Genomic DNA, 16,724 nt, shown 5'->3' with positions numbered 1-16,724 from the left:
TAAGATTTAATTTGACTATTAATCCAAAACTATTAAATATCAATTTTTATTAGACCGGACCACGTTTACACACTTTACATGAGGATTATTATTATCATTTTTAGAATTAAAGACAAATTATGCTGTAATATATTTGGACTTGCTAGATGAATTGTGTAGAGGATTTTTATGCGCTCCTTCGTTATCAGACCTGAACAATTTTTAAACCCATCATGGCGATACTGAATTATTGAGAAGTTATAACATTTCATTCAAATATATCAAGTTTTAAATAACATTTTTTGAATTTTTGCGTGTAAACCTTTCTGATAACGAAATATCATTGGGTACAATAATATATTTTTATGATATTAATTTCAGCAATGTTTCAACTTTGCTCGGTAGTAGAGATAAAATTGAATAGAAATATGAACTTCTTTCATAAATTTTTGAATTTGCTGTACAAGGCTTTACGAGAAAATATTCAGTTTCGTATTTATCAACAAACTATAAGCCCAGGAGCAGATGTGTTAAAAATTGATAAACCGTCTACGAATAACTCAATGATTGCAATTACATTTACTTGAGAAGCTAACACCTTCCCTATTTCTTTTTAGAATAACGCTTCAAAACTAAATTAAAATCACGAATGGTAATTTTGGAGGAAAAACACACTTGTACCATAACCAACTAAACTCGGTTATATTTTTTTTTTTGGAGGGGGGGGGGGGGTTGATTTACTTGCGCTGTATCATGTTTTCAGCTAAATACCGCTTCATGATAATTCTCCCATACATGTACATCTACGAGATATTAAGCTAAAAAAAAATTGAGTTATTATAATTTATGTACTGTCAAGATGCCGTAGGGGTTAGAAAAAACATGACATTTTGTTGTTCACCAAATTGCTACAGATTCCTGCACTCTTATTATAAAACACGTGGAATAAGGACAGTCGATTATCGCTTGCAAACTTTAAAAAAATGTGTTTTACATGTACGTATTAATTTTACGTGGAAAATTATGTTTGATTGAAAGGCCTTGTTATGTATATTAAACATAATATCGATCAGACATACTCAAGTACATGGTTGTATATCCTAATTGGCATATCGTCCGTTGAACTGGAAACCACAAGATGAACTAGAAACTACTTTTTCACAAAAAAGGGAAAAAAGCGTCAAACCAGGACAAAGTTTGTTTGCCAGATTTGTCTATAACGTTGTATTCCTCATAAGTTTAAACTATATGGACTGTCGACAGTATTCTTATGTTTTCTTGTTCAACAATTATCAGAACAATGTTTTTATAATTATTATAATAAATCGTAGGAAAAAAAGAATCGTAACAATAGTTACGAGGTAACCCCCTTCGACGCGTCCTTCCAAGTATCTGCAAATCTGAAAACGTTCCATCACCAGCAGAGGTTGACTGATTTACCTATCCCAGGATCTCAGGATTAGGTTCTTTTAGAGCATTCTCTTATGATTCCTTCAATATCAGCATACACCCATACAATCAGGTGCATGACAAGAAGAATTTGCATCATCAAGAGAAGGAGAAAGAGGCACTGAGTGTGTGTCATGAGTTACACGCTGTAGTCACTTGCTACGGTAATGGAAAATGAACGAAAGCCTCAATAATGAATTATTGACTGCAAATTCAGAGGCCAGAAAATATTTTGTGACAAACATGAATTATACAACCAGTGAAAATATCATCCTTGATTGTTGTAGTTCAGTAAAGAAAAAATTAGCGACAAAAGTATGAATTTATTTACAGCTTGATTAACTTTGTGAATAAACAGTGTCCTCTCTACGTTCATTTGGATTAACATGGCAGTTACAGAGGAAATATCAATAAAATATCAAAATATGTCACTCATTGGATCTATACCAGTTTTTATCATAGTATTCGTGGAGAAATCAAAAACTCGGACCGGACGGAAAACATAAAGCAATCGTCTTCACTTTGTATTAGGAATAGTTTACAAGAATAAAATTAATGGTGTCATTCAAAACTTGATATGTATAAATCTTTACAAGAAAAATTTTAAAAAGTTTTATGTTTAAGATTTAGATTAATTGTCTGTTCTTGGTTCACTAGGAACTGATCGCTTATGTTTCGACGCGTCCATGGTACCGGACATAACGTCACTCGATTCAAGATTATCGTAAGGGGATTCCGAGTTATTGTTTTCCTCTAAGTCATTAAGAGATCTTTTAAAGTTGTAAAGGTTCATTCCACCAAGGTTGCTGAGAGCTCGCTTATATCCATGTAATCTAAACCCTCCTAGAGAACTTAAGCCTCGTTTTGAAAATCCGCCGTGGAGTGACATACCGCCAAGAGAACTTAGGCCTCGTTTTGAAAATCCACCATGGAGCGACATACCACCGAGAGAACTTAGGCCTCGTTTTGAAAATCCACCGTGGAGCGACATACCACCGAGAGAACTTAAGCCTCGTTTTGAAAATCCACCGTGGAGCGACATGCCGCCAAGAGAACTTAAGCCTCGTTTTGAAAATCCGCCATGGAGTGACATGCCGCCAAGGGAACTTAAGCTTCGTTTTGAAAATCCGCCATGAAGAGACATTCCGCCAAGGGAACTTAGGCCTCGTTTTGAAAATCCGCCATGAAGAGACATTCCGCCTAGACTGCTAAGACCTCGTTTGTTAAAGCCCCCGTGCAATGACATGCCTCCAAGGGAACTGAGTCCTCTCTTATAGCCGTGAAGTGAGAATCCACCAAGAGAACTAAGAGCTCTTTTATAATTATGAAGTCCAAATCCACCAAGAGAATTTAACCCCCTCTTGTTGAAATTGTGGAGACTCATTCCCCCAAGACTGCTCAGTCCGCGTTTGAAATCATGAAGAGACATTCCTCCAAGAGAGTTTAGTCCGCGTTTAGCAAAATTATGAAGATTTAGCCCTCCAAGGGAACTAAGTCCTCTTTTATAGCCATGCAAAGAAAATCCACCTAAACTATTCAAAACTCGCTTTTCTTTGTCATCAGAGGGGTCCTCGTCATTATATGTCTCTGAAACTTTGTCAAATTCACTCTCAGAGGGATACTTGTCCTGGAATCGCTCGAAATAATCTTCATCCAGACTATCAGATGACACTTTGTTTTCTGGGACTCCATTGTCCGATTTTGGTTCCTGTTGATACAGGTCCCCTTCAATATCCCCCGACTCCCGGTATCCCTTGTGCACAACAGCGCCACCTAGATTGTCCAAGGGAGGTAACGTAGTCATGGAAGCAGAGGGCGTTGTCAGAGTCCAGCCTTGTAGTAGTTGCAGTAAATCGTTATATTCGGAAGGATCGTATCTCTGGACCTAAATTCAACGAAAAAAGAAAAGCAATTAAAGATGGAAAAATCTTATATTATGTCCACTGTTTGACGTATATCTCAAATGATGCTACTGATGACGTTGCAAAAATAGTGTTGAAAATATATTTATTCAAGTTGCACATTATCAATGTTTAATATTACAGTAAACACGTACATTTAAGAAAACAAGGAGCTCATGAAATCGACAGTATACAAGTAAATAAACAATGGAGAAAACAAAAAAGTTCCTGAAATCTGTCTTGTTCTTAGATGTTGTAGAAATCTAGTGATTTCACGGCTGGGTGCGAGAAGATGGGTTTCATTATGGTTTTTTTTGTAATTAGCAGAAATTCTCGGAATGTGCCGGACAATCGTAAAAGTGTCCTGCGGGATATTGGATTTCTTCCATCCAGATATAAATGAATTATTGACTATGGGTGCAGTCCCAGGAAGACAATTCCTCGGACACAGACTGCTAATAAGGGAGCTCGGCTTGTCTTAATATATAATTAAATATATATACATATCTCGTACCTGTCTCTATTCGAATCCCGGACAATTACATGTGCCACTGCTGACTATGGTTTACTTGGTGAATTTTATTTGATCTAAGAATGCATCAAATTGTTTAAGTAAGGCAGATATAAATCAACATGCTGTCCATTTTGTTATTGAGAATCGTAGATCCTAACAGATAAATGCCATCATTATTTTTGAAACCACTTTAACAATTTGGCTTTCCATCTTAGAAACATTTGGCTGATGGAAAGCTCAGAGGCGCGAATGGTAAAGAGCTCGGATTGAATTTCAAAATCAGATCAGTTTGAAAAGGATGAAGCATTTATCAATTTTTGTTCATGCATAATTTCACTTGATCGACCCTCTTGTTTTTACATCTGATCTTCTTATTGGTTCCTTAATCGAATCAGCAAATGGTCGCAATTGAATTAGAAACCCAGAATACGAGCCCGTTATGAGGAGTGGAGACCGGTGGCCCAGCAAAGGGGGTTCATAATTCACTCGCCTGCATAATTCATGTCCCTTTATATATGTTTGTCCACAGAAAAACCGCTTTCCTTTTATTTCACGGGGGCTATGGTCCTATTTTTATTCTTTTTGGAAAAAATGATTTATCGATGTTTTTCTCGTGTACTTTTCTTATTTGATGAATGTTAATGAAAATAAAATTTTAAAGTACACTATCATTACCAGAAAGTAAAAAAAAAACGGAAGGAAAAAAAATCAAATCCAAGAATTAGTAGATAACGCTAGTAATCTGAGATTTGTGTTTTTGAAACCTGATATTATTTAGACTCTCTTATAATGTAGCCTAACATTGTAAAGAATGCAAATACGATTTATGTGTTATTAACCTTCAGATAGGTGTATGATTCTATAGTCGAACTCAAAACCATCGAGCTGAAGTAAAGTAATGACGATCAGTGACCAACAGAACCAAAAAGTGAACGTTCGACAACAATACGATGTTAGCATTATTACGTACATTCCACATAATGGTGGTAAAAATACTTGTTATAATGCATCGTATATTCATCTCACTGACAGATAATACAATACACTAAATCATTAAAAGTTGGAACTCCACTGGTACTTGAGTTGTCAATTTACATGCATTTCAATAAATGAAAAAATATGAAAAATGAAATGGTAAATTATAAATATTATTCCTTAAAAACAGATGTGGCGAGCTTATCTTTCTGCCTAATATTGTTATTGATTTTACTTTACATATAATTATTATTACATATACACGTGCATAAAAGAACTGGTGAGCTAAATTGACAAACCAGATAGTATAAAATTATATGTATTGTACATGTATTTATATGATTATATTTGTGAGTATGTTACACGTGTTCTTTTTATTACATGTAATTTATGTTTACATCCGCTGAGTATTAAGAAGTCCGATCGTCTTCACTTAGCAACTAACAAGTACTCTCAAATCAATGTATGAATGTGAATGCTCACATTCTTTGACTTTGATGACAACGTTAATTCCAAAACCTATGAGAAATACTGTTAACATTTTTTAATTTTTTAAGGTTTACTATACATATACGTTAATTAGTTCGCGATCGATCGAAATATTCGCTACAATGAGAACACAGACAGTACGGCCTCCACAGATTTACGTCCGATTCCCTAATAATTATATAAGAAGACTGGGTATCTATGGCCATTTTTAGGGTATATTGATCTCATTGAAAAGAACAGCGCTGTAAATGTATAAAGATATAATAAAATGTTCAAATTTATGAACTTTTTTATCTAAATAAAAGTCTATATCTTTAAAATTATATCTACAAAATTAAGGTAGATCTGATGGTTAATTTGTTGACTGTCCGACCTCCTTCACTCTCCATCACTCGGCACACCTCGGCTGATTCTGTCTCCAACGTTTAGATGAGTTACGAATCGGTCGAAGTGTGCCGAGAGGACTTTTCCTCTATGACAGATGAATCTGTTCCTCTTATCTAACGTATGGATCGACAATAACGATTACATTGCTCTCTTTGGCTGAAGACATATAAAGAGAGTCACATGTAGGTGAATAAAAAACAGTAAACTACTTTCGTTACTTTTTCTGTAAAGTTTGCAGACTTCATATCTGGATTACCATGTACGAATTATGTGTTTTCTGAATGTAGAAATAAGAAATAAATCCTATGTTCTTATAACGTCTCCAATCAAAACTGCACATAAATTTTTTTAAATTTATATGTATTCTCAATTTATGCGTGATAAATTTTTTTAATTCATGATTAGATTAATTCTTTAATATTAATAGTGGGGAAGGGGGGGGGGGGGGGGGGGTGATATACCGGGTAGCTCGGTCAACATTGAAAGCTATACAGTATTTTATTAACAAATATTAGGTTATAAAACCAATCAATCTTAGATAAAACATGTTCCAACTCAAAGTTCACAATAATGTATTTTAATTAAAATGATTCCAGAGGATAAAGAAATATATACATTATGAAGACAGAAAACTCGGGTTACACAAGGTGTCCAAAGCAAAAAGCTATTTCTTTTTTTCCCACCATTCCATTCCAAAATGCATATATAAATAAATAAAATAATAATACATGTAATTTAAGAAAACCTACAATTTTGTAGAGTTGTCTCTTAGTGAAATCATCAATAGCAGAGTATTGTTATCTATAACATATACAGGCTTTCTAAATAGAGAAACTTCTATTCAGAGTTTATTGTAAATGCAGCAAACTATGTAAACCATAAAACCATTTTAAAATAAATAGTCAGGTGCAACACAAAGCTGTGTTGCATAATGCACCTTTCATTTAATATGAATACGCAACTCAACTTCCAGTGTCAATTTTTAATACGCCCCAGAGTAATAATTGATTTTTGATCTTGGAACCGCTGATGTAGAGGAAGCGCGACAACTCGCAACCAAATTCTACAGATCGATTTATATAACTATGGAGAGTAAGGTGAGTTGCTTCTCCAAAATTATCTTTGAATATATATTAATTTCTTTTTCTTTCTTTCCCTTTAGAATTAACCCCCCCCCCCCCCCCCCCATTATATTATTAGTTAATCATAAGATGAACGACCCCCTTTTTATAATTGCTACTATAGGCCTGGATAAAAGAATTTCAGCAACCCAATATACTGTATATTAATTTTTTCTCCTGATATCTTGCAATGTATATGGCATGTATTTTATAAATTCTTTGATCTTGTGTTTACTTCTTAGAGATAAAAAGTGTTTTAGAACAAAATGTTTTTTCATTAACCTTTGACCTTCATGCATGCGGAATACAAACTTAAGGTGGCTCTATACACCACTTTTTGATGACGCAGTACGCAAAAAAGTAAATCTGGAAACATGTATTTCCGGTACTGGCTGATTTAAACTGAGGTGAATTGTATGGGAACCGCTATTTTAAAAAATTGGTTAAATGGATAGATTTAATTTGATAATTGGAAAATTCATTACTTACAAGTAATGTGGTATGTGACACCTTCACGTTGTGTGGTATTATTTATCGAAATAAACAATAAAATCAAGTATAAATTTTTAAAGAGTTTCTTTAGCATCTTTGATATGTTACAACGTAGCGCAGTGGGTTAGTGGGTTCACTACAAACCAGTAGGTCATGAGTTCGATTCCCGTTGAGAACAATAAATTTTTTAACTTTCCAAAAATTTGTAAAACGTATTTTTTGGTTGAATACCGTGAAAGAAAATTCTAAACAGGTGAAAATAATTCAATTATGATATACTTTAATGCACATTAATATCGACACCTAACGGGGATGAGAGGGTTGCTTTGAATTTCTCTCAGGTTGGGATACATATAAATCCTATTAGCCTAGTCAATGTTCCCCTTTATTTATTTGACTTAGTTTTGCATTAAAGCGAATTATTCACTTATACAGGGCAAAGTCTATAATGAAATATGTATGTATTTATCATTCCAACATTATATTGAGGAAATTTTCTTCAACTCAGAAATGAAAAGTCCCCAAGGTGTTTGGGCCTTGGGACTTAGGAACGATAACCCTTACACGAGGAACTGTCATACCAAATAAAATTTAAGATATTTTTTGTGTTTATTTGCAATGGTTTTCATTCAATTTTTTATGTCACATTTATTAAAATACATTTTCTTATAACATCAAGCAACTTTTTCAGATAATTTGTCAACAGTGTAAGAAAATATGAAAAAATATGTTTTGGGGAAATACTAAAAAAAATTGTAATAATAACATCTTTAAATGTTAAGAAGTGTTATATTTTTTTTATGTGTCCGAAGGAAATATCCATCATATGACAAAATAATTTCTCTCAATTTGTTGATAGCTGTCTTTTTAAAAAATATTTTACAAAAACACGAAAAAACATTAAAAAAATCTTTAAAAATACCTATAGTATCCCTATCGTCATTTTAATATTTGATAAGCATATGTTTTGTGGTCTTCTATTGAAAATTGGAATAAACTGTGGGTGTATAGAGCCACCTTAAACTGAAATAAAAAAAAAAACCTAAAAAGTAAAACGAGTATAGTATTTTTACAAAAGTACCTGAATATGAAGTTACTCAATACATAGTACATTGTATCTGGTTTATTTACTGCAGAAGTATTGAGATTAGTAGGAAGAAGCAAATAAACGATGCTAAATCCGGAAATAAAGGACTGCTTACGCCCTTTTTGCAACAGTTAAACTAAGAATAAAATGTCATTTAATTGAGTTTTACGCTTTCCCTATACAAAGAGGCAAACAGACTTAATCCGTTGTTGGTTAGATGTGGGATTGTAAATAGGAGACAATCACAGTGACCCAATATCTATAGCTGGAGAGGAAATGTGTATTGCTGCATTCCAACGTGCACGGATACCAGCATTGATTAATTAAGATTAAAGATAACTAATTAGAAAACTGTTAAATCTGCGGTGGGTTAAGCCACTCCTTCCAATGTCGCAAAGGATGGTGTTTGTTTAGTTTTCTTGATCAAATGAACAGCAGATGTTGGATTAGCTACCAGAACACATCCAGGAAGACTCTCGCACGGAAACTTTTGCGGATGAAAATTTAATTGCAGTTTTTTTGTTTTATGACTGTGTTAATTTTCGCCTCTTACTTTTAGAGCCCTTGTGAAGAACTATTAATTTCAGTTTGAAGGGTAAATTAATAATATATTACTCCTCGTTACGTCATTGTTGTTGCGTCTATGGACATATTTACAAGGCCCCTGCCTCCTGGCCATTAATATTACGCAGGTCGCTCAATACTATAATACACAATCTACACCTGATTGTGGATTTGGGTTTTTTTCGCATAAAATATTTAGTGTGTAAGTATTTTTTTCAAATGCAAGATATCTGATTCATATATCACAAGCAAACATATAATGTGGTTCACTTGGGTATGAAGGTAGCGAACCGTGCAGAAAGCTGCAAATATCAAGCTAGCGATTAACATTATTTTGTCTGCAATGAGCACTTTCTTTTATAGCCTTATGATCCACAAGAGAAAGCATATGACGGTTTAAACAATGTATTTCAATTTTTATCTGAATTTGTCTTAAAATGTTCAAAATATTAAGATTGTCTGAGTAAAGTATCGTTATTGAGGGTCAGTAAAATACATATAGGGAAACGCCAATATTTCCATCTACAGAATGTCACTATAACTGTTTGGAAATCTGATGTCAGTTCGAAAATTAAGGTGGTATGGGACACTGTCGATATTAGTGTGTATTAAAGTACATTATACTTAGAATACTTTCAACGGTTTAACATTTTCAAATTTTACAATATTTGGCAAAAAAAACTTTTAATAATTTTTGGAAAGGTGAAAGTTTTTAAAAATCCCAACGGGATTCGCATTCATGACTTACAGATTCGAAGCGAACCCTCTAACCCACTTCATTACGCTGTTACATGTATTGATCTATTTCGGGAAAGAAACTTATCTTAAAATTACTCTACATTTTATTGTATATTTCGACAACAATACGTCACAATATGGAGGTGACCTTAATTTAATGCTCTCAATGTAGGCAGAGTTTCGATCCATGCAAAGAAAAATACAGTAGTTCAGGCAAAGCCAACCTAAACATGGGTACCTAATGAACTGAACACTGCTACATGTATGTATAAGGCATTACAAAGTTAAAGTAAATAATCATAAATGTGTGTATTGATATACAGACATACTGTTAAATTGTAAATCACCTTAGTCATAATCTGTTTGAACACAGTTGGAATCTTTAAAGACAATGGGAGTGAGAATACGCAGTAAGTCCAAATAGGGAAGTACAATATTCTATAAACAAAATAAGTACATTGTACATGACATACTGCATTAGACGGGGTTTTTTTTACGTTTGAAAATATGAGGGTCAAAAACGTGCAATAAATATGACCCTTACTTTAAAAAAAAATGAAGATTTTTACAGAAGTTGCACTTGGTTACAATTTATTTTGTGTCTTTAGAATTCATGACAATAATTAGGTTTAAAGTAATAAAATTTACAATTTGATAAATTAATAATGGTCAAACAGTTACTGAGTACATGTCAATTAAGTAGACAGTGTCTAATAAAATGCATTAATTTAACAAAACCTTTATAAAATAAAATACAAATGTAGTTTTGAGTGTTTTTTAACCTTTGGACAATGAGCGCCTTTCTTACTCTCTGAAATTATCAAAAGATATATTAATAAAATTTCACATTATGAAAACGTCTGACAATTATTGTCAGATACATGTAAAATTTGTCTCTCTATCTCTTTGGAAATATTATTTGATGCTAAAAGGATTTTATTTGTCGATTATTAATAAATTGGGTTCAAAAGAAGAATTTCTCCTAACTTTATTACTTTAATGCATGGGAAACGGCTTCATATTGCATATATACTGTTCATTGATGAGACTGGTCGGCTGACACGCATTCTTAAAACGCAGCACCGAACGATCCTCTTTTGATAAACAAAATCAAATCATCTCTCATGCAATCATCTATTAATGACCATATAATTGTGTTTTATATATATGAAACTCTTACTATGCAACCATTTTCATTCTTGTGAGAAATAACGCTTCATAAAGACGTGGGATAAACTGCTATATTGTGATTATTTTCTTTTGACCGTTAATGAAGCAAGGATATGGAATAATGGACGGCTAAATATATCCGTAAAAACTTCTCTACGATTCTCTGCTTCCGAGACTTTATTGCAGATGATAATTTGTATTGACAGGGAAACCTTGCGTTCAAATTTAATAAAGTAAACAATTGCATCTTTGGAAATTGAATGATGTGATAAATCATAGAAAATGTAAATCATAAAATTGTCAGACTCACTCGTTTCTAAATGATGTGTTTTCTGCACTTGTCATTTTCTGTATGGTTGAAAAGGTTTAGTAAACAGTGCTTCTTCTATTGTAAATTCAAAGGTATTTTGATAAAGATAAAAATAACTATTTTATGCCCGATACATGTTTTTTCCTTTTTAATTGTAAAACAAATTGTGTCGACAGCAAGAAAAAAGCGTCCAGAGTGCATTTTTCGTTTAAACCAAGAACATATATATTTAAAGAAATGATAAGTTGGATTGTAAATATCAAGGAACTGGTTGATTTTGAAACACTTGATGCCTTTAGGAGGATCGGAAGGCCGAGGCCATTTTTTTTTTACTGCAATGATTTCATTTAAAAGAAGAGTTTTGTATAAAGAGATTCATGCTTTAAGCTAAAATTCATGGTACTTTTCTTTTATAAAATAGTAGTTTATAGCTTAACAAATCATTATAAGTTTAGGGCAGATCTGGAAGGATTTTGCTGACCATTTCATAAAGTAAATTTGTTGAGGAGCATCGAAAAGAAGCCATAAAAGATCACTGCAGAATAGTTTAAGATCATTTTGCGGAAAACACATCTGCAACATCTACGTTATAACAAAACAAGAACAGTGATGTGAAAGATATTAAATTACAGATCTCTGAATTTTTATGAATGTTTATTAACGTTTGTTCGACTTAGTTATTAATGAAATCATGAGCAATGTTTGAAGATAGTTTATTGTTTCTAATAAGAACAAGCTTTGTCTGCTCCATAGATTCATCACTTTCAAGGACATCAAAGAACAATTTGAAGCAAGTTATTTGATGAAAAGTATCTTAGAGGACAACATTTGCCAAAACTCTTTAATACAATGTAATAGTAATTGCATCTTAAAATTATAAATTAGTTTTTCACTGCATTTGGTCTGACGGTTTTGTTTTCTATTGGTTTTGGTTGGAAATGCGTTTTCACTCTGGCAAACAGGTAAACTACATAATTATATACCTTGCAAATGAAGACAGTGTTGATATACACACAGCAGTCAATGGTAGACAAACGTACGAGACAATGCGGTCAGTTACTGTAGTTCTCGCGATACATTCTTCATGATGTTAAGTTTGTTCTTCGTACATAGATATGTGAGGGTTTTTTTTTTTTATCCCAGATTTAAATAAATTTAATATTTTTTACCATTTGTACAACAAATACACGCACTCGGTCTCGACGCATTGCCTGAATTGCAGCTTTGAAATGGTGATCAGAAGGAAAGCATTATAGACACAAGAAACCTTTGGAGAGGAACGGTTCAAAATGAAAGAAAGAAGACGATTTGTCCTTTGGTTGTGTCGTCAATGTGGACGAAAAGAATTAACGACCGTATGTTCTTCTTCATGGTAATGGTAAAAATCAGTACTATTAGAAATCAGCTGAAATTATTTAGCATGACTGTTTCCTTGGTCTAGGAGTATAATGTTATCAGTTTAATGTTTTTCTTCAACAGACTTTCATATTCCAAACTACTACTAGTAGTAGTACTAGTATATTAATTTCATTAATGTAAAAAATAAAATAATGACAAAGACAAAAACCCAGGGAAGTAGTATCTATATATGCAACTATTTGTAGATTTTGTACACACTGGGAAGAGTCTACGATAAGCAAGTATCTGACCATACCAGAACCATACCACATTTTAAGTACAGGTAGGGTTGAGTATTGAACGAATTTGGATTTCTTAATTGTAATTTGGATATTTCCTCACAGAAGCTACTTGCCTAATGACATATTATAAGCTAAGCGACAGTTTGTTGTGTTCCGCGAACTTTGATTTACGCTTGTAAGATCAATTGATCGATCTTCATCAATTTATGAAGTAAGTTTTATTTCTATCTAAAAGCTGTAAGCTTCGAGTCGTAAAAGCCCCGGTTGATGTGGGCAAACACTTCCGGCCTCCTGCTCCATTGCAAGACAGATCGGACTTATATGAAATGACCGGTACGATTTTCTTTTTCTTTTAATTGATGTTCTTCCTTTTCCACTTTCCTTCACGGGCCTAATTCCCTCTGAAAATCCAATTTTATAACAAATATATGAAAAATCCCGGTAATTAGATTACGGCACAGCATTCTGATGTCATAAATGAGTTTCTTCTTTTCTTTCGTTATCTTATACCTACAACACGAGGGCGGGAGTCTTTGTGTGAGCAACAAAAGATGAATTAGGGACGACTGAACGATTTAATGTGATGTGGTCCCAATAATTACGACAGGTTTCAAGTAAACTATTGAACATGATTGTTACTATAAAACAGTCTCATGGTCACGATGTGGCCTCATTTTTACATACAACAACTCAAAACGTTTACCTTTGGGTAAAATTCCAATAGAGTAAGCTGTTCTAATTTTCTCAGATGTTTTCCATTCGGTATTTCATTGCCTTTTACTTTGGTAACATATCTACTAATTCGTGCAAAATTAAAGGAAGATTCGTACGTTCGTCAAGCGTTTCAGTTTTTACATTAGAACTATGATCGTAGGAAGCTAATAAAATCCTACAGCGTTCGTGCTATTTAATTAATTAGCCATTAAGTAAAGTCGGGATAAAATGCGTAGAAGAAAAAACAAGATCGATTTATCAACATAGAATTAATCTAACAGGATGCAGGTTGACCAAGGAACTTCATAAATAGTTAAATATTATCCAAGACACCCGGGCATTTGTCAATAGTTTTACCTTAATGCCATGATGCTGCTTTTAATAAATAAATAGCTTCTTTCGATATAACTACAGAGAACCCTTGTGGGGGATTGTAGGAATGTTTCTGTATGATCAATTAATTTAGAAAACGGTAAATTGAGTTACAAGCATGATGATATACCATACTGAATTCAGTAATTCCTGTCACTTTTCTTAACTTTCTTTGTATCATTTATCTTATTTTCCGCTATATTGTGAAATGATATTCAAATAAATTACAAACCATCACTTGAAGTTTTCATGACTAAATGTTCAAGATTTTATATACGGTGTATATCTAACAAATTATTCATTTAGAATTTTTTGTATAAAAGCGCTCCGAAAGTTATTCAATCTATAGGGAAGAAAACGAAAGAAATATATCTATCCATTTAAAAGAATCAAATGAAATAAAAGAGTCACTCAAGAGAATATCTTGAGAACTTAACAGTTTAAGTAGAGTTATAGAGCGGTTAAAACCTAATTATTCAAAGATAACGGGATTTAATTTATGAGGCTTGCAAGAAAAAAACCCCGTTCTTTTCACCAGTATTAAGAAAACATCAACTGTAAAATGGCAGAAATTAAGGTATTGTATATGCTTTGCTTTGCTTTAGATTGGTGTGTTAGCTTTAAAGAGTTTTTATTATATGCATTCTTTCTTTTATTTATATGAAGAATTTTAACTTTCAACATTTTCAAGTTTTTTTTTCATCCAATCAGCGCAAACCTTTGTCTCTGGTTGATCGCAGCTCAATATTTTGTTTAATTAGATTGACCTAATATCAGGTTGTGTTTAAAAAGAATGGTGGAACTAATTACCCTGTTTACCTTGTTTTTTGGTGAAGCAATTGTCAACATTTGGACTGTAAACGACTATGATAAATTACGGTAATCTCCTAAAAATCGACAATTATGTTTGATTATACAGAGTACAGTCAATGTGCATTTGACTTGAATGATAATCCCATGCAATTTGATAAAAGCTTTTAAGTAAGACTTGCAAAGATTCAGAAACAGGTGAACTGTAATAAGACTCCAAAACACACGGTATACCCACCGAGGGTGCAAGAATTCAAACATATTTTTAAAGACATTTAAAGAATTCAGAAAAGTTTAACATACAATACTTATAACAATGTATTCAGATATACAGCATGAATTGCATCTCACCAAATTCCATTTAAACTTACAAAATTAATCAATTAAAACTTATTATCTTTTATTGTGAATTTCTATAAAAGGAACCACGCTGTATATCAACTTTGACTTTTGATTGGTTTCAGATGATCAGGACCGAGGAATTATTGCATATCGTTTATCTGTTACAGCAGGATTCAAATATAATGATGAAATATAAAACCCTTTATTAGAAACAATCGAATGAATTATTTACACGACATTGCATAATTTGGATTTGAACATCATACACATAAACTATTTTATTTAACTGAATTTTGATATAGAATTTTACTCATACGCGTATTTGTAATAACTAACTAACTAACTAACTAACCGTCGTTTGAGAAAAAAAAGCAGTTTAGCAACTTTCTCATCACTCGGTACATATATCTTTATTTGAGTCATCAACTGTTGTAACAAATGACATACAACACTTTAAGTTTAAAAAAACCCCACAGTTCTTTTAAAAGGTCGCAAACTTATCTTTTAAAAAATTAAAAATGTGGTTTTAAGTAGATAAAAGTATGGGTTTCTTAAATTCACGAATCCGCATTAAATTGATATTTGTGGAAGTGTTATAAACACCATTTTGACCGTCTGAATTCAGATTCAAAAATCCATTCAAAAGAATATCATCGAGAGATCTCAAGGATAAGGATAATGGTTATGGCAATGTGTTATCAGAGATTGAAGAAACATGCAGTAAACCTTGAAACTTAATCGTTTCGAGAAGTTGAGTGACCAGATGCTGACCGGTCAAAAATCAGAATCCACGGGGATAGGGGCAGAACATTCACCCACAAAGTAAGCACTGACGATCATTTAGAAAAAAAAGTGGTAAGTACACCTTACCGTCCTCAAGTTTACAAAGGAAGAATACGAACAAGAAATGTTAAACAACGGCTGCTTTCTACTGTCTTACCTTATTGTCTTCTGCACTTGTTTGATAACAGATACTGAATAAAAGACCCAAGTAAAGCACCGAGTGCATCTTCATCTTTTCAGCCAGGGTTGTCACTGAGTGCTGTCGAGTCTGCGCGACGTCTGAGGTCTGCTGATGAAACTGCGTTTGGGTTTTAAATCACGCTCAGATATAGGCACCGGCTCAGCAATTTGTTCGATATGGTTGTGCAGGAGAGCTATCAGAAAGAGTTGGCGGAAGGGGTTAACTTTCTGCTGCTGGTGTGGAGGATTTCGGTGGTCAGAATCTGACGCTAGTCAATGACGCGGTATTTTATTTCCCGCCAACCCCTCTTCACTATGACGTCAGCATCAAACAAGAGGCGGGACACCTTTTGGTAGTGTAGTATTTGATCTCAATGATCTGGGATCCGTGTTTCGAATTAAATTGTTATGGTAATATTTATGTCAGAGAATGAAGCATATCGTCTCTTATTTGATACCCGAACCCCGGTTATTTTTCTACAGATCGATTTTTATAGGAGTAATTAGACTCATCATAATTGAAGTTATGATTCTAAGTGTCTAAAAATGGCAGTTTAGTCTGAAAAGTCTGCTAATTGTCATTATTTGGTCCACTATAGAAACACATACAGGTTGACGTGGCCCTCTTATCCAAGCTCATCTTTCCTAAGGACCGATTTTGAGCGCTAAATACAACAGCAAATAATCTTTACATCATCACTGTACGA

The 16,724-nt window shown here is 33.3% G+C and overlaps 1 protein-coding gene across 1 annotated transcript; it reads right to left on the bottom strand.

Moving 5' to 3' along the window:
* Positions 1–1,736: 1,736 nt before the first annotated feature.
* LOC128188557 (feeding circuit activating peptides-like) lies at positions 1,737–16,277 on the bottom strand. Its single transcript, XM_052859673.1, has 2 exons — positions 15,995–16,277; positions 1,737–3,313 (listed from the first exon to the last, which is right to left on the bottom strand). Exons 1-2 carry the CDS (start codon positions 16,067–16,069, stop codon positions 2,060–2,062), a joined length of 1,329 nt encoding a protein of 442 aa, XP_052715633.1. The 5' UTR covers positions 16,070–16,277; the 3' UTR covers positions 1,737–2,059.
* Between the last annotated feature and the right edge of the window lie 447 nt (positions 16,278–16,724).

The sequence above is a fragment of the Crassostrea angulata genome, chromosome 6 (assembly GCF_025612915.1).
Source record: "Crassostrea angulata isolate pt1a10 chromosome 6, ASM2561291v2, whole genome shotgun sequence".
NCBI lineage: Eukaryota > Metazoa > Mollusca > Bivalvia > Ostreida > Ostreidae > Magallana > Magallana angulata.
This window is presented reverse-complemented; position numbering and strand designations above follow the sequence as displayed.